Below are 23395 nucleotides of genomic sequence, written 5' to 3'. Positions count from 1 at the left end.
ATCCTGAGACTCTTTGGGGGTAGGGAAGGCAGGTTGTTGTGAATTTATAGATTAAAAAGACATACGATTATTTCAAAGTGGGCAAAAATGAATGACAAACTACTTGATATCCAGAAACAGATCAGTTAAGTTTAACATGAAGCAAGCCAACCATGGCCTTTGTTCTCCGAATATCTTCGGCTGGGATGATTGACAAAATTTCGGATCTGTTGCCTAATTATATGAAAATAACCAGAACGGGTTTCTCAAATTACAGGAGGTAAAATGGAAATAAAACCGTCTTTCTCACAAAGCCCCGCACGCCAGGACAGTAACTAGGTCAACCTTTCACCGTGTGGGCTTTTCTGAGGGACTTTGGCCATTACATAAAAGAGGAGTGGGTCTGGATAGGGGACAGGGAATGCACGCACCAGCAGGGCTGCTTCTCACAGCTGTGACTCTCCGTTAAGGCCTTATGTTAAGTTATGCGGCCATTCTAAAGCCAGGAGTCCATTTCTCCCTGGCTGGGGCCTTCAGAAACACACTGTATAAGGTGCTGACATGGCTTTGAGTGTAGGCAGAGGGATAAAGAAGGCGGTTTGATAGAACTGCTGGAGGGCCCCCTCTGACATAGTTTTGATAAACTAAATTCTTCCTCAAAGTAAATTTCTGATGTTTTCACTAGACATCTCTGGACAAAAAAAAAAAAAAAAATCTAAAACCGTGTCACAGCAAAGATGTGCTTTCGTTCAATGTTCTCGTTAGTGTGTCAACCTGGATTTTTTAAATGCATTCATTGAAAGAAGTAAAGCAGAGAAAAACATCTTCCTTGAAAACTTGGAAGGTGTACTGCAGGAAAGGAGTGATGTGGGGTGACTGGTAGGGGCAGCTGAAGATGAGGGACAGTGGACGAGGTCGTAGGTGACCGGCTTCCCACAGCATACTACAAGCAGGGGCAGCACTCTTGATGGGTTAAAAACATACTGCAAGGTGCCGCTAGGACAAAGCAATCCTATTTTCCTTGCTTGTACGGCAACTACCCCTAGCAACACTGAACACAGCATGTTCCTATGCTGCCTGGTAAAGGATGTTCGGTCTTTTTTTCTTTTTTATAGAAACCCAGATTCTTCTGCATGCGTAGCTCTTACTCTCATCTGCACAGGCATGCAGTCACACGCCTTGAATATACTTATACATCATGTTTTTTCAATGTAAGACCACCCCAATGGCGGAGGATCACCTACCTTCCCAGTTCTTCTCATCGCATAATGCTGTCAGGTCCAACTGGGGCATTTCAGGGACAAAGCTCTCCTGCTGATCATCGGCATCTTGATTCCTCTGTTGTTTGGTGTCAGATATACTGGGATGCTCCTGAATCTTCATTGTGGGGCTCTGCAAGAACAGCACAGTGTCCCCTAAGAACTACTGTTCACCAAAATGCAAAACCATTTGCAGCGATTCCACGCCTTCTGAATGCAACCTCCCAAGTCCCAGCTGCTAACACTTCCATTGCAGAAATAAAAACCAGGGCTTGATGCCCCCTGGGCACTATCTGGCTACTCTCATGCAAAAAGCCTCTTGTCCATCTGCCAGCCTTTAACTTTTCTTCTTAGGATTTCCTTGGGCTGCTTCTCCAGACGACTTCAGGCAGCTGACAAGTCTTGAGTGATTACAGACTGAGGCCCGTGAGGAGGAGATGGAGTTTATGTTTCTTAAAGGAGCATGGCCCAACAGATGGTAAACAACAACAAAAAGCTGGCTACGGTTGCTAGGGCTGCGGCAGCAACATGGTGTGTCTGGCAAGCAGTGTTTTTGCCGCTTAGGTAAACATTCCTGCAAGGGCAGGGGCAGAAGCAGGGGACACCACACTCCTCTGAGCCCTAAGGCTTAGATCAATTAAATGGGGCTGTTTTCTCCAGGGTGTGGGGAGAACAGACTATTTATGGAGGCGCTCTGGGTATTAAAGCATTGTTGCGCAAATTCAAACGACATGGGTTTGGTGTTTCATCCGGGCTAGCAGTGAGGAATAGACCCTGAAAACAAGCCAAGGTTACAGGGAGAACAATCTTCCCCGCCTAGTAAAAAGTAAGAGCCGGCAAGTCGGTGATTTGGAATTTATACCTTACAAATATGCAATCGTCAGTTGTTTTTCTATTTATTGTTCACCTACTTTGAATACTAAAGCTGCATCTGGCTCTGCCAATTGGCTAGGACATCTGATGGGAAGGAAAATCTTCCCTGAAAGGCTGATATTAAATGCTTCTGTGTGTGCGTTAAAAGTAGCACTTAAATTGATTCTTTTGTATCAAATTGTCCTTTACCTTGTTCTCCTGGCATGCTATAAATGAAGCGGCTCTGGATCTTCCTACTTTCATGAAATCAGAAATGACCGCACTTGAATAGTTTTACTCAAAAGTGTACTTTTCAAATAGCATAGATCTGCACAAAATATTTTCTTTGGGATAAATGAACATTTATTTTTAGTTACCCCATTATTAAAATAAAAATCCAAGAACATCTGGAAACTGTAAGCGCATTCACTAATGTAGGAGATGTTGTTAAACTAAAGCGCTGTTTAAGACCTTCGGCTCCTTTTAATAGTTGTCCGACCCACTTTGAGATCACCAGGGGAATATGCAATGATTTTTAATTTTTTTATTATTCTGTTTCTAGTGAGTGAATCCTGAAGACTGGCATTTTCTTCACATTGGGAACAAAACCAAACTCCAATAAGGTCGTGCATCACATGAGAACACCATGGCAACCTTACAGTCTAGAACATTATAAACATGTTGTCTTTCTCTTGGGACATGGTCGTATTACAGAAATCACTTGTTCCTTGAGATTAGCCTCAGTGGATCAGGTGTTTTAGAGACAATCAGTCAAAAGTTGTAGGTGAACATGTGTAAGACAGAGAAAAGGGATGTGTAGAGAAGTATTTCTCAGGAATCTTGTAAAGCTCTGTGGAGATTTAAGAGATGATAATTAAGAGCCTACAACAGAAAAAGGGACAGTCGGACAGAAGCTACCATTCTTTCTGTTGTTATAAGACACCATGTAAAGACCAATGAGTAAAATGCCAGGCTCTCAAACTGCTAGCGAGGGACTAGGAGACACAGCATGTATGACTATGCTACATCAAAAGATGGGACACACTTCCACATCATGAAAAAAATTCAGCACACAGAGTTACCAGTGTGTTTGCCATTAATCAGTAACAGCAGGCAACTCGGGCAAGAGGTGTGGGTTGGAAGGCTGTAGAGGAGGGCTGGTCACAGAGGAGGAAGGAGTGGATAAGTACGAAGTCAAATAAAGCACGGAACAGCACAGCCACAATGAGAGAAGGGGTTCCGAGGTGGACAGCCCTGAGGCTGGGAAGTGTGATGGCATAAGCTCGGAGGGCCAGATCAGAGGCATGGCTGGCAGCCTCCATATGCAGAGCTAAGCACAGCATAATAAAGTACACCATGGTGCTGCCCAACTCAGTGGTTAAGGGCACTGCTGCATTTGCCGAGGACCCAGGTTCCATTGTCAGCATCTACGTGGTGGCTCCCACTGTCTGTAACTCCAGATCAAGGGGGTTTGACTCTGGCTTCTACAGATGCTTCACACACACAGTACACAGACATATGTGTGGGCCCAAACACCCTGGCACATAAAGTAGAAACAAACAAGTCATAAAAGTTAAAAATTAAAACAGCATTAGGTCTACAGAGATAAAACAATGAAAGATGGGTGTTAGCGACAGTGGACTAGGTGTCTTTATCTGGTGTGGACAGGGATGGCCTCTTTCCCATAATGACACGCACACAGAGGTGTGAAGGAAGTGAGGGAATGGGCTGCCATTGGGAACAGCATTTCAGGAAGGTGTAAAAAACCTTGTGACACTTTGTTTAATGAGGCCTTGCCATTTTTATGTGATTCAGGGATAACAAGTAGCCACTTTGAAATAGGGCAAGGACAGGCCACCAGGATGGGCACCATTCAGTGTGGCTTGAGATATGGCTGCTTAGTGAAACCTAGGTTAACTGAAGTTGATTCTTGGAACAGCAGTGGACAAACCCCTCTTCCCGACACCTGTCCCAGCTTGCAACATGATGGACAGACTTGCAGAGCAAGCATGCTCTGTCTCAGTGGAACTCATGCACAGCTTGGCTCTGACTTGCTGGGCTGTGCCCCATCCCCAAGGTTGCTATTTTACCTGTCCTCTAGTCCTAGCAGCCTGAGTCCTAGTTTCTGGCACAAGTGGTCTATGAAGCTCTTGTGCTCTCCTGGCCTAAGGTTCCCAATTGGCTATTGCACAGGAGTGGGCAGTGATGGTGGGTTGCTACTCAGTGGCTACTCGGGCTCTGTAGCCATGTGCAAGAAGACAAACTCCTCTTCCTTCCTGTAGGTACCTTGGTGGAGGCACCTTGCTGGGGAAGCAATACTCTCTAGGAATGCTTGTCTTATCATAGACACAGCAAATACTGCCTATTTCCTTATTTGTTTCTCTTATCCCTTTGATCACTCAGGTTAACCATGTCAAGGGCACTCTCAAACACCAAAATATTTTTGGTTTAAACTTTTGTTATTTACACATCCAGTATCTTAAATTAAATCAAAAATAAATTTAATTGCACAATTTTCAATTCAGAAATCCTTCACGTTATGATGTGGAGCACACTGAACCTCCAAATGCTGCCTCACATACAAAACAATGAATCTTTGCTTTAATGGAATAATGGGTGGCTCATAGAGGATCCAGTACAGCAGGGAGATAAAGATGGGTTCTGGAAGCAGAGACCTGAGGTTAAATAGCAGCTTAGCTTTGTTAAGACCTCTCTGTGAGCCAGCCCTCTGAGCCTTGGCTTCCCTTTGTCTAAGCCTGGACTGAGCATCTTAAGGTTGTTGTGAGGGGCAATTGGAAAACACATACAAACAGATCACCCACAGTCAGGGTAAAGAGATCCATTTCTCCCCCACCCCTTTCCCTGTTCACTTGGCAAATGTTTATGGAATGGTAGCATATTCTGGGCAACAGAATTCACAAGTGAGTAAGGTAGAAAATTCCACGTGGAAGAGAAACATTGAATGTCGGAGTGCCGGTGTCATAGAAGTTATAAAGGGAAAGGGAAGGCTGGCAGAGAGCCCATACAGACAGCTCGTCTCACCTGGGTCTCAGGTGACATTCTGCATGCAGATCCAGGCCATTAACCTAAGTCCCCCCGTCTCATCATTGTCAGGACTGAACCTGGCCTGTTTTCTCTGCTCTGCCCTCTTCCTCAGCTTCCGGTGATAGGAGAATTTATGTGCCCTTCCTTCTCTTTCGGGTACATGGACAAGACTTGGGTATGTGGCTGAGGACTTAGTAGGACGAGAACAACACTAGAGGCTGCTGGACAAGGCAGCTTTCCCAGGAAAACCTGGTATTAACTGGACACAGGAAACCGCCAGCACTTACTGTTTGAGCGATAATAAAGGACTATAGACATAACACATCCCCAGGGTTTGTGAGTGCCACAAGCTCCGGAGCTTGTGGTGAGCACTGAGTCTAGTGTTTCTCAGGGTCAGTGAGAGCTTGGACTTGAGATGGTGAGACAATCAACTCTCAGTCTTGCAGGACAATCCTTAAATTCTTCCCTTCTCCTATTTTTCTCTTCCTACTTTTATTTACTTACTTTTTTGAAGGAGGAGGAATAAAAGGGAAATAGGCTTTTATGATGAATGTCCTGTTTGTTATCAAAGGTATGCTTCTAATCACTCTTCATCAGTGGGCTTAGAAGGCATAAAGAACATAAAAATGACTTGAAAGAATTTAACATTTCATTGACCTAGAATTCTGAAATAAAATTATATCTTTCAGATAATGCACTCCTCTTCATAAGTCAATAATCCTTGATTCTTTTTCTTCCACAGCAAAAGATTCATTATGAGCTTATTGTTTGAATATTTCAGACTTTTATATGAAGTGTAGTGTTTTCACAATAGAAAATTGCTCAGCTGGGGGCTGGAGAGATGGCTCTGATTAAGAGTGTTTACTATTCTTACAGAGACCCCTAAGTTCACTTCCCAGCATCCCCATCGGGCAGTTCAAAACTGCCTATAATTCCAGTTCTTAGGGAGATTCGATGCCTCGGGCCTCCATGGACATCCTCACTCATAGGCATATATATCCAAAGATAGAGGTATACTTAAAACAAAACAAAACAAAAAAAAAAAACCAACTAAATCTTTAAAGAGAAATGCTTAGCTTACAGAAGACTCCAAACTGTAGGGCACCTCTATAGTAAGCACAAGTCAGACAATGTATCTCAGTTATACGTTTTAGAAGGTGGACATAAGAGTGGTAAGGATGCCTTCTCTTCCAGATACCTGTGATTGTCAATGAGCTTCAGAAAGAAAGAGCAAGCACTCTAGGCTCCATGTGTCATAGAAGACTTGCTACCTCTTCCTTAAGTTACCCCCGTTCATACAGACCAAGGAAGATAGTTTATTAAAGTGCCAACCTCTCCAAGGCCTGCCCAAAGAAACCCTACTTTCATTTGTAGTGTTTTTTTTTTTTTTTGGTTTTTTGAGACAGGGTTTCTCTGTGGTTTTGGAGCCTGTCCTGGAACTAGCTCTTGTAGACCAGGCCGGTCTCGAACTCACAGAGATCCGCCTGCCTCTGCCTCCCGAGTGCTGGGATTAAAGGCGTGCGCCACCACTGCCCGGCTCATTTGTAGTGTTTTGAAGTGATTCAATTTTTTAATGTCACTAAGTAAATTTTAATTCAAACCTCAGGAGAAAGGAACGTGTGACTCTTGGTGACTGGTGGTGCACATGCATGGCACATCTAAGAAGAGGGCCTGGCACTCAGGAGAGTTTAAGATCTGTCCCAGTGATTGTGCTATGACCCAAAGAGATAAGGAAGCCACTGTAAGTCACATGCCATTTGGGGTTATGATTTATAATCATGAAGTTCATTGACAAGACTGTTCTGCTCCACTTTATCCCAGAACAGTTAAGAAGACATCTCCAGGAGACTGGCACGCTTTAGGTTCAATGTCAAAGGGATTTCTGTGAGTCAAGGAAGATGTCAGGGAAAAGAAGAAATGTGTTTTTTGACACAGTCCCTAGAGACAAGGAAAGCACACTAGCCTCTTGCTTTTGTCCTTTGGATACTTGAGTTGGAAATAAGCTAGCTATGAAGGAATTATCTAAGAAGCTGAAACTCGAATTTGAAAAAGAAGATGACAGTCTCTACCTAGGTTATTTTTGGGGAGACAGTCTGGCTATGTAGCCCAACTGTTATTCTTCCTGCCTTAGTCTCTTGGGCGCTGGGATTACAGGCATGAGGCCCTATGACCAGCTCTCTAGGTAGGTTGATGAAGAAGCATACATTGCAAGAATTGAGTAGAAGAAATACAAGAAATCTACAGCATTAGTGGGGAGGTTTCCATTAATTTATAATGGCTTCATGTGAATGTGCAGTTTTCCAAGGAGAAAGATGCTAAATTTTCAGATTCCATTTTTAAATTTTTTTTTTTACTGGTAGAGATCAAATCTAGGGCATTGTACATGGTAGATGAATGCTCTATCCCCCATTCTAACCACAGTCCTGTCAATTACTTCATTGGCTCTTACCAACAGGCTAGTGACATCCCCAAACACACTCAAGAACAAGGGCCATGCCCGGCCAGTTACACTTTCTTTAGCTACTCACCTCACAATGCTGAGGGTCTCCACCACCTCCTCCATTTTCTTTGCTGTGAACAACAACAAAAATACATAAATTGTCCATTTATTTTATAACCACTTTTATCTACTCATTCTATAATTTTCTTTTAGAAGTGGCCAGAGTATCTCTAAACCAAATTCTTATAGAATTCAAAAATAGAAGAGAAAGTTAAGATTTACTAGGCAGCCTAGAGATGCACTAATCTATGAGTAGAACAACACATGGGGACTCATGGCAGCTTCATGACTGCATGCTCAAGATCTGTAGATGCTCAAGACAAAGTTTTGGCATTGGTGGGGTTGTGGGGAGTGGAGGGTAGCAGGGGGGTGGCCCGAGTCCCAACACTAGCTGAGGTGCTCTTGGCATTTGATAGCTGCTAGGAGAGGAAGGGTCAGTTTTATTTCAGGGTGTGACCCACACATCAGGGCAGTTCTCACACCCAAGAATATTTAGACAACACACTTGGGTTTGTCTGTCTGTTTTTAAAGACATCAACATGATGTTGGATGGATAAGGGAGAGGGATTGATTTGGAGAAGTTGGACGAGAGAGGTTGAATATGATCAAAATAGATTCTATGAAAATTTCAAATAATTAATAAAAATATTATATCTTGTTTCTTCAAGACAGTGTCTCTCTGTGTAGCCCTGGCTGTGCTGGAACTCACTCTACAGACCAGGCTGGCCTCGAACTCAGAGATTTGCCTGCCTTTGCCTTCTGAGTGCTGGAATTAAAGGTATATACCACCATTCCCTGGAAAAATATTATATCCTAAAAATAATGCACATAGAGAAATAAAACCTATATGAAAACTACACACAGATGTGATTATTAGCCATAATAATAGAGTCTATATGCCAAGTACTCTGCAATAAATAGTGCTGGCCACACACAATCCTATCTACTCTTTTCCCCCCTAGGTCTTATAACACACATTGTATTTAGTGAAAGAAATCTTTTCATGCCCTTGAAAACAGGGTAAGAAGAAAATTCTAAAATTACCTTTCATTGGATCTCAGTTCAACAGCTTCCGGTCCTGGTCTTCCATGGGACGGCACAGAACTAAGACTGTCCACGTTCTGTAACAGAACAAACATGGTTTGCTATGAGGGAAGGAAAGAAAATTCAACGGTATACCCTCCTTTCTTTAAGATAGAAAATCCAGAAAAAAATTAGATAGCGAACACTGGGTTAAAATGATGATTATTGGCACAAAGGTTTATGGAGTCCTGTCATCCCTTTAGCATAGAAAACTGACACCATTGTGGAAATGGCTGACAGTAACATCCACATTAGCTAACAAAGCCTTTACGGCTAAAGTGTAAGAATCAGATTGCCAGAAAATCAGGATGGTTTGCAAATGCAATGGAGGAACGATCTTGAATCTAATCAGAACTTATATAACCATCACTGTTCATTTAATATCTTTTTCTTCTTAGTCTATGTCATTGTTGTTTGAGACAAAGTCTCATGTAATGTAGGATGCTCTCGAGGTGGTCCTCATGCCTCCCAGGGTACAGTTATGTACCCTCACACCCAGTTTAATTTATTCCCGTTGTGGAATGTCATACTAATAGGACCTTGTGTAAACAATAGGCAGTGATGAGTAGAATGGTCTGGTTATAAATGAATTTGGTCCAAAGGCCTCTCTTGGGCTTGGTGTGTAGCTCAGCAGTAGAGCAGGGTCCTGGTTTCGACTGTGCCCATAAAAAAGAAGTGCTCTTTACATTTCTTATCTGCTATGGGGAAGTGTAAACGAGTGCAACTACAATGGAAGTCAGTCTAGATGTTTCTCAAAGGATTAAAAATAGAACGATCACATGATCCAGCACTACCAGGACAGGGCACATACCCAAAGCACTCCGTATCTTACCACAGAGACACCTACGCATCCAGGTTTAGTGATGCATTATTCAGTGCTAAAAGGGCACGAAGCCCACATAGATGTCCATCAACAGAAGAATGCATAATGAGAATGTGGTAGACACAGTAGAATAAAATCATGAAATTTGCAGCAAAATGGATAGAACGGAAAAGATGATGTTAAACAACGTGACCCAGTCTCAGAAAGACACAGACGCATCTTCCCTTCCATACGAGGACCCTAGCTTTTAATGTTTGTGAGTCTAACAAGTAAGGAGTTCAGGGATCAGGTACAGAGTTTGAAACCAGATAGAAAGAGGAGGACAAGGAGTGTGAGGAAAGTGGCGGGGGGCGGGAGGGGGGGAACGTCTCACGTGACACTGAAGTGGAAAGGAGGCTAGAGGGGTGGGAGGGCAAAAAGGAAGGAGGGGGATGGAGAAAAAGTGCAATACAACCCAATTCTTTACAAGTCAATACTATTTTTTTTTTTTTTTTTTTTTTAAGAAAAGCACATCACAAGAAATCTGAGCAGTTTCTCCTTGGTGCCACCTTTGTGTTTGAGCTATAGCTTCCCTTCCGTCTGAAAAGGCAGCTAATAAGTTCTTCCTTTTAAACAGATCTTGCCCTGTTTATATGCACACCTAAGAGTTCTTTCCTTTGTGTACTATTGAATACAGAGAGAACGCATTGGCTTCTGCAGTCTGTGTTTTGGCAATTAATGTTTAACTTTCCTATGCAGGGTCTATGACAGAGAGAAACAAAGGTATTAAAAACACTGTGACAAAGTGTGTTTTGGGCAGCTAAACTATGAAAGTGATGAGGGTGAGATCAGTGGTCTGTCTGGGTCACGTTTCCCATTGAACTGCTGGTGCCCAGCATAGCTCAGCAGGAACGACCAATGTGAGAGCTGTGGCCTCGTTCAGGATAACTCGTATAACACAAAGTCTAAACTCCAAAGACTCAAAGAGCTGGAGAGAGAGAGAGAGAGAGAGAGAGAGAGAGAGAGAGAGAGAGAGAGAGAAGAGAAGAGGAGGGGAGGGGAGGGGAGGGGAGAGAAGACGAGAGGAGAGGAGAGGAGAGGAGAGGAGAGGAGAGGAGAGGAGAGGAGAGGAGAGGAGAGGGCCAGAACAGCTGCCATCTTCAGCGCAATGCTCCGGGCATGTTCTGGGAGATTTCTTTCTCATTCCAGTTCACAGGAGGGAGCACTGGGGGATTCACCAGCTAGGCCTGGAAGTCACACACATCACGTCTCACATCTCAGCAGGAGAGGCAGAGTACGTGCTGTTACTGGGCACATGGTTACTTCATGACTGGAAGAAACGGGTGCAGATGGAAGAGCTAGTGAGCTCGCTTTTCATGGTGCCTCTTCACAATATCAGTAGTTCTTTGTGTGTGTGCACATGTGCATGTGGATGCATGTATGCCGGCATGAGTGTGGATTCAGACGACAACTCTATGGGCCCACTTTTCTCCTGCCATCTTTTGGGATCCAGGGATCAATCTCAGGTTACCAGGCCATGTACACCTGTTGATCACCCTGCCGGCCCTAGCCTATATATTTTCAGCACGAAAACAAAAAAAGACACAAAAGTAATAAAAAGGAATTTCAAGCTGCCACTGATCCTTTACTAATGAGGTCATATCACAATCTCCTTTCTTGAACTCAAGGTTAGAGTCATGGACTTGTTTTGACTGGCAACACTACCATGACCTTCAGGGTGACGTGTTTATTCAAAGGAGGCCTCTGCCCTTGTCCTCCAAAAGCTCTGCCCGCACGTACAGCTTTTGAAGACAGTCTTTTAATTTGTCCTCCAGTGTTTAAGTGTTTCAGTCAGATGGCAAATAGGTTTTGAGTCTAGTTTTTAATCCCAATACTGGGACACAGGGGACTTAAAATAATTTCTAGTCCAAAGCAAGCTGTATCCAGTCATTAGTTCATTTATACTGGAAGGCTATATTTATAATTGAATCCAAGTTGAAAACATCCATAAAAGGCAGCGGGGTTAAGAACCCACCTTTCCTACAGTATCTGACACTAACCTTCATCATAATTAGGAGAACAGACTACAAATAGGAACCATTTAGAATAGTAGGTATTTCAGGTTGACAAAGTGAGCTAAATGCTTTCCAGGAGGCATGTTTGTAAGGACCTTTCCTGCTTCTGTGAGTGTGGTCAATGTTTTCGCCAGCCTCTGCATGCCCTTTCCTAGATAGGTCAAGATTTTCCTGCGTCAGCCTCCCAGGTACTGGAATTATAGGCACTACAGGCACGTGCACCATGCTTAGCTATGGTTAAAGCCTTCTATATACCATTCAGGGAACGGAGCACAGAAAAAGTCATTCTTAAACTAAGACTGAATGAGCTTTTGCTTGCTTATTTGTAAGTTAAATCAACTCAGAAGAATAGCTGTTTTGAATTTTTGACCTAAATTCTTTTGAACTCAAAAATTTCTATATCAAAGATGTACAGTTGCTTTTGTGGTGGAAATAAACAAAAGGCAACAAATTAAACTGCTTGTATTCATCTATGTATTTATAACCTACTGACAAAAAAAAAACCCTTTGTAAAGGAAGTCTGATTAAGGCTCACAATAACCCCATCAGCTCACTAAAAGATTGCTGTAAAATAAACAAAGTAGAAAATAAGACAAATGAATGATTTATCATGGCTTGGCCTACTTTTCTAGAATTCTGAGTTGACATCCTTGACGCCATCAAAGGGTAGAAACAAAGGGAGACAGTATAATGTATGGTAAGGATGATGGTGTGGTTTAGGATCTTTGTGTATGGTTAGGATGATGGTGTGGTTTAGGATCTTTGTGTATGGTTAGGATCATGGTGTGGTTTAGGATCTTTGGCTTTCAATTCGGTCTCCATCAATTGCCAGCTGTGCCTCTTCTTGCATCTTATTCCCTTTTATGGCAAACCACAATAGCAACACCACCAAAAACAATGTATCCAGGCATGTTAAGCTCCTCTTAAAAGACTGGTCCTTTCCTAAGGTATGATGAAAAAGGTCTTGCTCTGGTGGCCTCTCATCATATTCAAAGTCAAGTGCTGAACATGGCTGTAAACCCTCAAACAACAGGGGCTCCTCCTACAGTATCTGACATTACCAGCCATCACACTACCCTCTTAACCCAGACCCAACCACAGCAGCTTCCTCACATCAACAAAAAGAGAAGGCTCCTGTCTCTTCTGCCTGGACACGGCGGACCTAGGGACTCCATGGGCTTATTCTGTCCTCTCTGATGTCCTGCATCAGTGCCATCTTCAATGGAGGCTTATCCTGCTGACCCTCTCTTCTGCATCATTTTTTAGTGCCACCCTCCACTGCTTCTTCTCCTCCCCCTGATTTATTGCTTTCCATAGTTGGTAAGTTTTGCACCTGACTGTATTCATGTACTCGTCACCCCTCTTATGCTCTGAGAATTCACACTTCAGTAGGCGGAACATGTGTGCCTGGTTTGGCCACCATTCATGTCCTCAGTCCCCACAGGAGTGCTTGTTGGAGACTGGCGTGACTAGGCCAGTGTTTCACAGTGACCGACATTTTCCCATGTGGCACTGCATAGAAGATAACTACCATAGAATTTGGACAGGATCTCTTGCTGTATTGCGCTGCACTGAAGATCGAATTTAAAAGCACTGTCTGTATTGTGTGGGTGATTTGTTTTGCAGCAGCGGATGGAATGGTCTAGTGGGGGCAGAGTGGAGGTATGCAGACATGCTAGTTGACTGTTCGGACTCCAGACTAATTAGAAAAATGTATCAGCCATGCTATGGAAAGACAATGGGGAAAGGACTGAAAATAATTTATTTTCAAATGACCTTTAATTTTTAATGTGCATAAGTGTGTATGGGGTGAGGCCTAAGCTTGCCAAGATGTATATGTGGAGGTCAAAGGGCAACTTGCCAGAGTGAGTTCTTTACTTCCATTATGTAGGTCCCCGTAATAGAACTAAGATAATCAGGTTTGGCAGCAAGCACTTTTGCCTCAAAGCCATATTACTGGTCCAGGAATCAAGATATTTTCAATATAATTACCAACATTTGACAACTAGAAAGTGGGAGGCAGGGCTGAAGATACGGGAAAGGAAAGGGCTTGGAACAACTAAGGAGGACATATTGAGGCTGCGTAAGAGCAAGGTCAAAAGAGACCACAGAGCAAAAGGAAAGCTGGTTTGAACACGTTGATGTTAGGTGTTAGTGAGGCCAACCTGATCTAGAAAACATCTGTAGAGATGGTGGAAAGATTAGAATGGGAGACATCAGAAGCAAGGCTCTGACATGGAAGTGTCAAGGTTTGGGTAACACTCACATCCAAGCAGGACTCAGGAAGGGGAGCTGGTGAGGCTCCAGCAGAGGAGTCAACAGTCACTCTGAGAAGGGGCAAAGAGAAATCAGTGTTGCAGAAAGTCCAAGAGACAAAGGGACACACACAGGCCACAATAGGCCACTGCAGAAGGGTCTTAAAGGGCTAGTTCATAACATGGAAAACTGGTGTCTGCAGGAAAGTGTTAAATTTGACTACAGGGCTGGGTAGATAAAGGACTACAGCAAAACTGCAGACAGATGGCTGAAGTAGTGAGGGACTAGGCCCCGGAGTACAGGGGCCAATTTGAAGAGAAACCTTCAATGTGTTCCCCTTTACCTACACTTTAGCATTTCAGTTGCATTTAATTCACAAAAAGCCAAAATAGATAATGATGTTCTTACATAACTAGCAGCCAAAGTTTCATAGCATACCTACCTCCTCGGGGCTATTTGTTTTAGCAGTGCTGGGGATTGAATCTTCAGTCAAGTGCTTGAGCCCTGCGCTGTGCTACCCTTCTCGGTTGCCTAGCAGTAGAGTGACACACCTGAGACTGAAATGAAGACATAACCAACAGCAAGACCCTTCTCCCTTGTGAGTCTCAGCTGAGATTTCAGATAGTGGGTGGCAGCTGTGATCTGCTGAAGATGAGATGAGATCTACTGAAGTCTGCTTCTAATACTTTCAGTATAGTGCATGTCATAGGATTATATAGTCTAGTAGGATGTGTTGAGAAAATAAAGAAAAGAGGGATAATTATTTGTAGTAATACCATAATATTAGGCAACCACGTTCAGGTAAACATTTTCTTTCAGTCTTGTTCCTGGGAATGAGTTCTTCTCTCTCTCTCTCTCTCTCTCTCTCTCTCTCTCTCTCTCTCTCACACACACACACACACACACACGCATATATACACACACACACATACAAACAGACACATGCATGCACACACATACACAGACACACACACACGCTACTCCACAGCTTACTTTAAATGAGGGAACCCATACTGGAATTACTATTCCCTTACTTACGATCTAAGTATCCAGTCACCTATATTTCATGCCTTCGTGTTTGGAATGAAGACAGCTAACAATACTCTCCTATCTATTGGAAAGATTAAAATTATTAAGCACTTCAAATACAATTGTCAATACTTTCTATTTTATTAGAATTCTTAACCATAATTTCTAATACTTAGATTGTATCTTACCAAACCAGTGTCCAGAGATTACTAATTTATTTATCTTATAGCTAAAACAATAAAGTTGCTTCTAATTTTCCATGATTATGCATAGATTAATGATGAGAGAATTAATGTACAAGCTTTTCTCCCGAGTTTAGAAGGAAGATGCATGCGTCAGTGGTGGCTCTCTAGTGACACCGTTAGACTGTTCTAGAGAAAGCGTTTGGGTGATAAAGAGATATAGGCCTATAGAGATGAGTTTATGAAAACCATGTGTGTAAGAGATTGTGTGTGAGTATGGATGTGCAAGGTGGGGAGGGCGTTTAGTAAACTGATATTCAAAGGAGTTTTTGTTGTTGTTGTTGTTGTTTCTTTTTTTTTTTTTTTTTGCCTTAAGGCTAGCCTTAGAAGTAGAATACAATCAAACAAAAAATCATGTAATTGACTCAGGTTAAAAAGAAAATAAAATGGCCAAAGACTTAGGATTCTTTTAGATTAAAGTAAGGGAAATAGTTAAAACACGGCCCACTACTCAGCTCTGTCACTAGAGACGACATGGAGCCGAAACAGAGGAACCTAACGCTGACTGAGCTCACTGTCTCTGCTTTCTAGCTCTGAGTGACCTATTTTCTAGACCCCAATGATCTCAGTGTCACCACATCCCAGAGAAACCAAAGAAGAGGGCCTGGTGAGTTCTGCACACGGTTCTCCTCCTTGGCTGGCCTGGGTCAGTTAGGCCTCTCTAGTGCTTGACCCGTACAGTTTACTCTCATCCCATTTCCCTTGAATCTGTACCAGGATTTCTCTTCTTAAGGTCAACAGTGAGCTTCACTTTGTGAATTCAAATGGTCAGACTTGGCCTCATCTTTGACCCCTTCTTCTTAAGAAACTCAGTTAACTGGTTTCTAAGACTCCAAACTGGCCTCATTTCTCCTCTATTTTCTGACTGCTTGTTATTAAATCTCTTTCATACACTTATTTTTCCATTCTCTAAGTGTTGCTGTGCTCAGTGTTTTTTATCTTTATCTGGGCCACTTTTCCACCCACATTCCCTCCCTAGTTATCTCTTCCTGTGTACTGTCTTTAATGTCTCTAATTCTGATGTCCATCACACCTGCCTCCTTCCCAGACACTTTGCCTGAACTCTAGGCTCAGAAATTCAATTGCCTCAAAGACAGATCCTCTTCCATGTCTAACAGGGCACTCAATCTTAACACGTCCTGAAGGGAACCTAGGGTATCATTCCCCATATTCTGTCTTCGCCTCATAAATTGGCAGCACCAAGCTCCTGCAGGGCTGGGGTGCTGCCTCTGGTATAATTTTAGTTCAAACTGTTATCACAGACCAGGACTGTGGTCAGAGCATCTCACTACTGTTACGGCTTCTGCCCTTGATCACATGTGTCCATTTTTAATTTAGCAACCAAATTTAAGCAATCTACATCCCTGATCAAAGAACACGTGACTGGCTTCTTACCCATATAAAGTCACTCCTCCTAATGATGCTTGAGAATCCAGGTAATCTGCTCTCCCATCCCCATGGCCTTTCATTCTGTGATCTTTTGACCATAATGGGCTCCCCACAATCTCTTGGACTTTCCAGATGAGTGACCTGCTGCGGGGAGGGGGGGGTGTCTTTGCACCTGCAGTTTCACTCAGATGGCCTCGTTCATTATCTTTGGGTTTTATGAACAATGTCAAATTCCCAAGGAGGTCTCTTCTCTCACCGCTGCCAAAGAGACTTGTGGTGACTCAAAGTCTGAAGCTTGGCTTTATAGCTTGGAAAGAGTACCTTTTAGTCTGAATTCCTTTTTAAAAACCCGAGTTTAACCCATTAGCTTCTCACTGGGAGCAGTGTCTTGAGTGTGTGAGGTGGTAACTCTGAAGAGACGTGGAAAGGAACGCTCCTTTTCTGAAGATACATGTCTGAACGTAGTTTTAAATCATCTGATAGGAGATCCTCGATCTAGCTGGTACTATAATGGTATGCCCTGTTCTTAAAAATTCTCGTTGCCATCCCCTCCACTTTCTTCTCAGTGGGTATCACAGTTTCACACTTGATGCTTTACTTGTTTATTTTGATTGTCCCTGCACGAGGTTTTAAGCTTCAAGAAGGTAGAATTTTTCCATTTTCCTTATTTCTGTATCCTGAAGATCTAGTCTATTTTCTGACATACAGAAAGAATCCAGTTATTTCCTTTTCATTCTTTTAGACATTATATAAAAACAAATATTCCCCTAACTGTAAAAACTTGGGGTGGGGAAAGATTTTGAAGTTGGAGAAAGTGAAGTTAACACACACAAGTGTGAGGAGAAACACTGCTCAGTATTGTGATCTCTGATCTTTGCATGTGTTTACCTACAAATTTTAGAGTTTTGAATTCATGGAAGAACTTGGGAGGCAGAAGCATGTGGATCTTTGTGAGCTCAAGGCCAGCCTGGTTTACAAAATGGGCTTCAGACCAATAAGGGCTTCATAGAGAGACACTGTTTCAAAAAAACAAACAAACAAACAAACAAAAAAAAATCAAATAAATTTTGGTACTAAAGAAATAACTCAGTAGTTAAGAGCATTTTCTGCTCTTCCAGGGGACCTCAGTTCAAACCTAGCAGCTATGCCAGGCAGCTCACAACTGTCAGAAACTCCTTCTGCAGGTGATCCAATGCCCCTGCTTCCACAGGCACCTGCACTCGAGTGCACATACCCACAATCAAAAACACACATCTACACATAGTTAGAAACAATAAAAACAAAACTTTAAAATGCATGGAACAGAAGAACAGCAAAGGTCTTTGAGAATAGCATCTCTTTATAGAGGAGTGAGCTCACCTGCCAGGTTTCCTGCAAGGACTTAAATTATTAATTACAGTAAAGTCCATTGAGCTCATTTGTGTAAATATGATATGCACAGTCCTTGAACGTAAAAAGCTGGTGACTGGGAAGGGGCAAATCCTTCCACGCACAAAAAAACTAATTGAAGCAATGAATCTCCCATTAAAAAAAATTCAAACAAAGGTCAGACATGTATCTTAAGAAATGAATGTTCCTCAGAGTCCCACAGGCAAACATTGGGCAGATATCAGAAGTCGTGCAGGGGATGGGGAGGAAGTATTGAAGGAACCAGTAGGGTCAGGGACACCACAGAATCAACTGACAGGGACTCATGGGGCTCCTAGAGACCAGGGAGCCTGTGGGGGTCTGACCTAGGTTCTTGTATCTATGACTGAGTAGATTGGTGCACTTGTGGAATTCCTAACAGTGGGAGCAGGGGCTATCTCTGACTCTTTTGCCTGCTTGTGGGACCTTTTCCTTTTACCGGGTTGCCTTGTCCAGCCTTGATGTGGTGGTGTGTACCTGGTCTTAATGTAGTTTGTTATGCTGGGTTTGGTTGATGTCCATGGAAGGGAGACTTTCCTGCTCTTTTCTGAAGGGAGACAGAAGTGGTTCTGAGGGAGAGAGGAGGTAGGGAAGAGATGAGGGGAGAGGGAGGGAAGGGAAAACTGCATTTGAGATGTATTATAGAGATAATAATAAAAAGTAAAAATAACTGGAAAAAAGGCCTTATATGATCACACACACACACACATGCGTGCACGCGCACACACACACGTGCATGTGCACACATGTAAACACACCCAAGAAATGAACGCTTCTTTCCACTTCCTTTCACAGCTACCATCTAGCAAATTCACACCATTCCTTGTGGAAAAACTAATGGGTTAAACTCATGCTTTTAAGAAATGATTCAAACTAAGTAGTGCATTCTTTCCAAGCGATAAAGCTAAGCTTCAGACTTTTCATCACCACGAATCTCTGTGGCAGATAGGCTAATCAAGGGCCAAATCAAGAGTTAATGAGGTTATTTTATTTAATTATTTACACTTTGGGGGATAGAGGTGTAGTTCAGTGATGATGCAAGTCCCTAATACATGTGAGGCCTGGGTTAAATTCCCTGTCTGTCTGTCTGTCTGTCTGTTTCTGTCTGTTGTCTCTGTGTCTATTTCTGTCTTTCTCATACATAAACATATTTTAACAAAGGAAAAAAACTTATTGCTCGCTGGTGTTAATATAAAGTTATTATGCAGTGATACTGTCCGAGAACACTATTTGACATAAGTTTCTAGTTTGTATTACACATGTTTTACTTAGGGGAAAATGTAGAATTGTTTCTAAGCACATATAGAAATTTACAATGAGAAAACAGCCACTCTGTAATTCTAATGAATGTATAGAAACCCTAGCATGAAGCAGCAGAACAGCTGAGCAATAAAGGAGACTCGTGAATCCATCTACACAAGACAGACACTCCTTTCCCATCTCTGCTGGGCACTCCAGTTCTGTTACCATTTATCTACAGGGTTGTCAAAATTTGCTTTACTAAAAGAAAAAAATAGTAAAAAGAAATCACAAGGCAGATTTGGGCTTTCAGTTTTTTTCAGAGACGTTGCAGCATAAATAAAAAAAGATAAATAAGACTATTAATGTTTCAAAGTTCTGGTATGAGGTAATGATGTTGATCATTAATTCTTTTTTGCTTTTGATTAACCAGTAGTAAAGTACTATAAGGGTTTAGGTTTGACACCAAGCAGGAAAGTGTTCCGATCACAGCATGGTAGCCTCTCCAGCCTTACTTTGTGTTAATCCATTTCAACATTCATATGGACAAGAATAAATAAGATGGGAAAAATAAGGGAATGTGCTTTATGAAAATTTTTACTTTCAAAACTTTTAAAATGTTTTAAAATTAGATTAAAAGCCAATTTAAAAATCACCAAAGCATCGTCTCTTGCTCTTTGGCAGAAAGTTTTATTTCTCTGCTAATCACTACATTTACTAACGAGGAACACAAATGCAAGAACTTCCTAGTTGGCGGTCTTTCTCAGAACTTCTACAATTTTGTGAAACTCCAGTTTTTTAAATAAGGAAAGATACATTTCTTTAGAGTCTCGGGTAAAGAAGTTATTAAAATACCTACTTACCAGAAGCCCCTCGTGATTTTCACTGAGCTCCGTGAGCCTGGAACTGGATTTCTGACGCTTGGGTTTACTTCTTTCCCCGACGCAGTCACAGGTGTCCTCCGGGAGTCTTTCTGCTTCCTGGCTGTTCACAACGCACTCGTCATAGCTGTGGAAGCCGCAGGGGATATTCTCCTTGTTGATAAGTTCCCTGAATGGAAAAAAGTTTAATCATATTTTAAAATGTGGAGGGGAAACTTCATAATACAGTCACCATATCACACCACACAGGACTGTCACAGTCACCATATCACACCACACAGGAATGTCATAGTCACCATATCACACCACACAGGAATGTCATAGTCACCATATCACACCACACAGGAATATCATAGTCACCATCACACAGGAATATCATAGTCACCGTATCACATCACACAGGAATGTCATAGTCATAGGCTTTGACTCATTTGTTCTTCCAAAACATTAGTATTTTAAACACTCCTATAAGAAGTTTTCACAAAATTAATGACTTAGAAAAGTTTTATTTTAATCTATACCATAGATCAAATTAAACTACCAATATGACACTATAGTTTAGTAAGGCAGAAATGACTGAGAGTCTCACAGCATGGCTGAGTTAGTGTAACTCCCTCACTCTAAACCTGCATCTGGAAATAAATTACTTTGGTAGCCAAGAATAGATACCATATTTTACTGTCAGCTCTCCACATCCCCCAGTGAAAGAGAGCATTAAATACTTATTCTGCAATAAAATTCATACCATTAGATAGAAAGAAAATTATAAATTAAAAGCTACTATCATATTTTCAAAGTTTTATCATCTTTAGATATTCTTAGTGCTGTCTAATTTGGTCATTTTAGAATGTAGAATATATATGTATATATTTACATATATATGTGTGTGTATGTGTTAAAATTGTGTGAGAATTCATATACAATTATCAGATACACCTAAAGGATAAACTGTTGTGGAATATTTCTTTACACTGTGCAAAGATGTGTCACTGTAATTGCTTTGGTAAAAAGCTAAATGACCAATAGCTAGACCGAATGTATAGGTGGGACTTCCAGAAAGAGAGAACGAACTCTGGGAAGAAGAAACCCAGGTTGCCAGCCATATGGAGAGGAAGCAGGATGGGCAGTACAGAATAAAGGTAACTGAGCCACAGAAAAGAATGTACATTAAAAAATGGGTTAATTTAAGTTATAAGAGCTCGTGGGATAACCCCATGCTATAGACCGAGATTTCAGAATTAACAGTAAGTCTCTGCGTCATTATTTGTGAGCTGGTGTTCTTGACGAGAAAGTTCATCTACAGACAAGCGAATTGAAGAGAGGATATAAAGTTGACAGCGTCTAGCATGCAGGCATTACACTCATGCATAATATCTTCTGCAGATGGCTGCAGAAGTATGGTTGCAAATCCAAAATGTGTTTCATCCCTAAAATTCTGTCTTCTTATCACCCCACATATTTCCCAAACTACTATGTGTACATTACAGTTTTTAGTGGAGGTTCTATCATGCTTGATACAGACTCACCTGTGCCCTCACAATTCCTGTGCCAATGTTCTGATGCCTAAAAAACCCATGGTGAAGGAAAGGCCTCTCTTAAGTTATTCAGTCTAGTGGAGGTCATTATGGCAGGACGTCCAGTGTGAGTACTGTCCACACAAGAGACATCAGGAAAGCATGTGTGGAAGGAAGGTCACATGAGGACAGTGCAAAGACAGTCCTGTCAGGCCCAGGACAGTGATCTTCTATGCCTTGATCATGACCTGCCAGTCCCTAGATCTGTGAACAAGTAAGTACTGTTGCTTATGACAATCAGTTGGTGTATTTGTTATAGCAGCCAGGCACACTAATGAAGAGCTGAACACTTTACAAATCAAATGGAAAGCTGATGCTATAGCCATTTGGAACAATAAACAAATAAGCAGAAAAAGGTGCTGAAATTGACATGCAGCAAGGTGGCAGCTTACCTGTATCAGCCCCCCAGAAGGAGATCTGTGCTCACATCAACACCTGTGTGTCTCAGTCCCAGTGCTAGTGAGGATTTGGAGCCCAGGAACCCACTCTTTTCCCAAACACGCATCATATTGCTGTCATATTTGACATGAGTCAAATTTTACCTGGACATAGAACTCTGAACCTTTCCTTTTAATTACTGAATCTTTGCCCAGGGTTCCTTTTTTCCTGGATTTCTTTCTTCCTCTTTTATTGCATACTTAATTTCTTAATAATATTATATTATTAAATGATATTTATCATTCCTGCAATTGAGCATAATTTTGTTTTTGCTTTACAGCAGGATTTTAATATAATATCTATATAACAAATACAGGCATTAAGTTTTCAGGTCATTGTATTTTGGAAGATTTAAGCTACTTTCATTTAAAGATGATGTCTTGCTTTTAAACAATAATAAAATAGAGACAAACGTGCATATTCCTGGTAACAAGCAGATTCTTTAAGCAAGCAAATTAGATGGAAACTTTTATATACTAGATATATTTCTCAAACATTTATGCTTTTATTTTAGCAACCAATTATTTGAGTTTGATTGTTTTTTTTTTCTTGTAAATTTGACAAGAAATCATTTGCACCAAAGTGAATGATTCATAGTCTCTGTCTCCCTTCAGTGATACTTATCTAAAAAGTTACAAATGGCCTCAGTAAGACTTCACCTACAACCAGACCATCACTGACTGGGGACAGTATTTAACTGCTCAGCTATAAGTAGTGAGATGCAAAGTAACATAACAAAACAAACAGATTTCCTTAAAACATGTTGCAACTATTCCAGGAGGCTCACAGTTTTGGGTAAAATATTATAAGGTCTATATTAATTGTGCTTTTATAGAAAGTAAAACCTGATGAAGATCTTAGCTAAACTGATTTAAACAGTTATAATTAAACCCTAGCAATAAGAAACTCCCTACATGCTAAAATGACTGGCCTTGATGTTTTCACAATTTATAAAATATTAATGTCTCTACTGGGGTTATCAGAGAGGACCAAACATTCTGAAGTCATTACTGAGGTGGTATGCTCCTCTGTATGCTGTGAATATGTTTTATTACCATTGGCTAACAAATAAACTGCTTTGACCTATGGCAGGACAGAATATAGTTAGGTGGGAAATCTAAACACAGATAGAGGGAGAAAGAAGGTGGAGTCTGACAGACACCATGTAGCTGCTGAAGGAGAAGGATGACAGAACCTTACCAGTAGCTACAGCCTTGTGGCAATATACATATTAATAGAAATGGGTAAATTTAAGATGTAAGAGCTAGCTAGGAATATGCCTGAGCCGTTGGCCAAACAGTGTTGTAATTAATACAGTTTTTCATGTGATTATTTGGTTTGGGTG

At 41.6% G+C, this 23395-nt stretch overlaps 1 protein-coding gene across 1 annotated transcript in view; it reads right to left on the bottom strand.

Annotated features, from left to right (window-relative positions):
- The window catches only part of Fam13a (family with sequence similarity 13 member A), an 88624-nt gene that overhangs the window by 28100 nt on the left and 37129 nt on the right, over positions 1 to 23395 (bottom strand). Inside the window, exons 5-8 of the mRNA XM_057770136.1 lie at positions 20021 to 20207; positions 8680 to 8756; positions 7664 to 7706; positions 1224 to 1371 (exon numbers count right to left, since the gene is read on the bottom strand). Coding sequence (XP_057626119.1) covers positions 1224 to 1371; positions 7664 to 7706; positions 8680 to 8756; positions 20021 to 20207 — 455 coding nt within the window. The remainder of the gene's footprint in view (positions 1 to 1223; positions 1372 to 7663; positions 7707 to 8679; positions 8757 to 20020; positions 20208 to 23395) is intronic.

The sequence above is a fragment of the Chionomys nivalis genome, chromosome 1 (genome assembly GCF_950005125.1).
Source record: "Chionomys nivalis chromosome 1, mChiNiv1.1, whole genome shotgun sequence".
Classification (NCBI taxonomy): Eukaryota; Metazoa; Chordata; class Mammalia; order Rodentia; family Cricetidae; genus Chionomys; species Chionomys nivalis.
The sequence above is the reverse complement of the archived record's forward strand: the minus strand, read 5'-3'. Positions and strand labels throughout refer to the sequence as shown.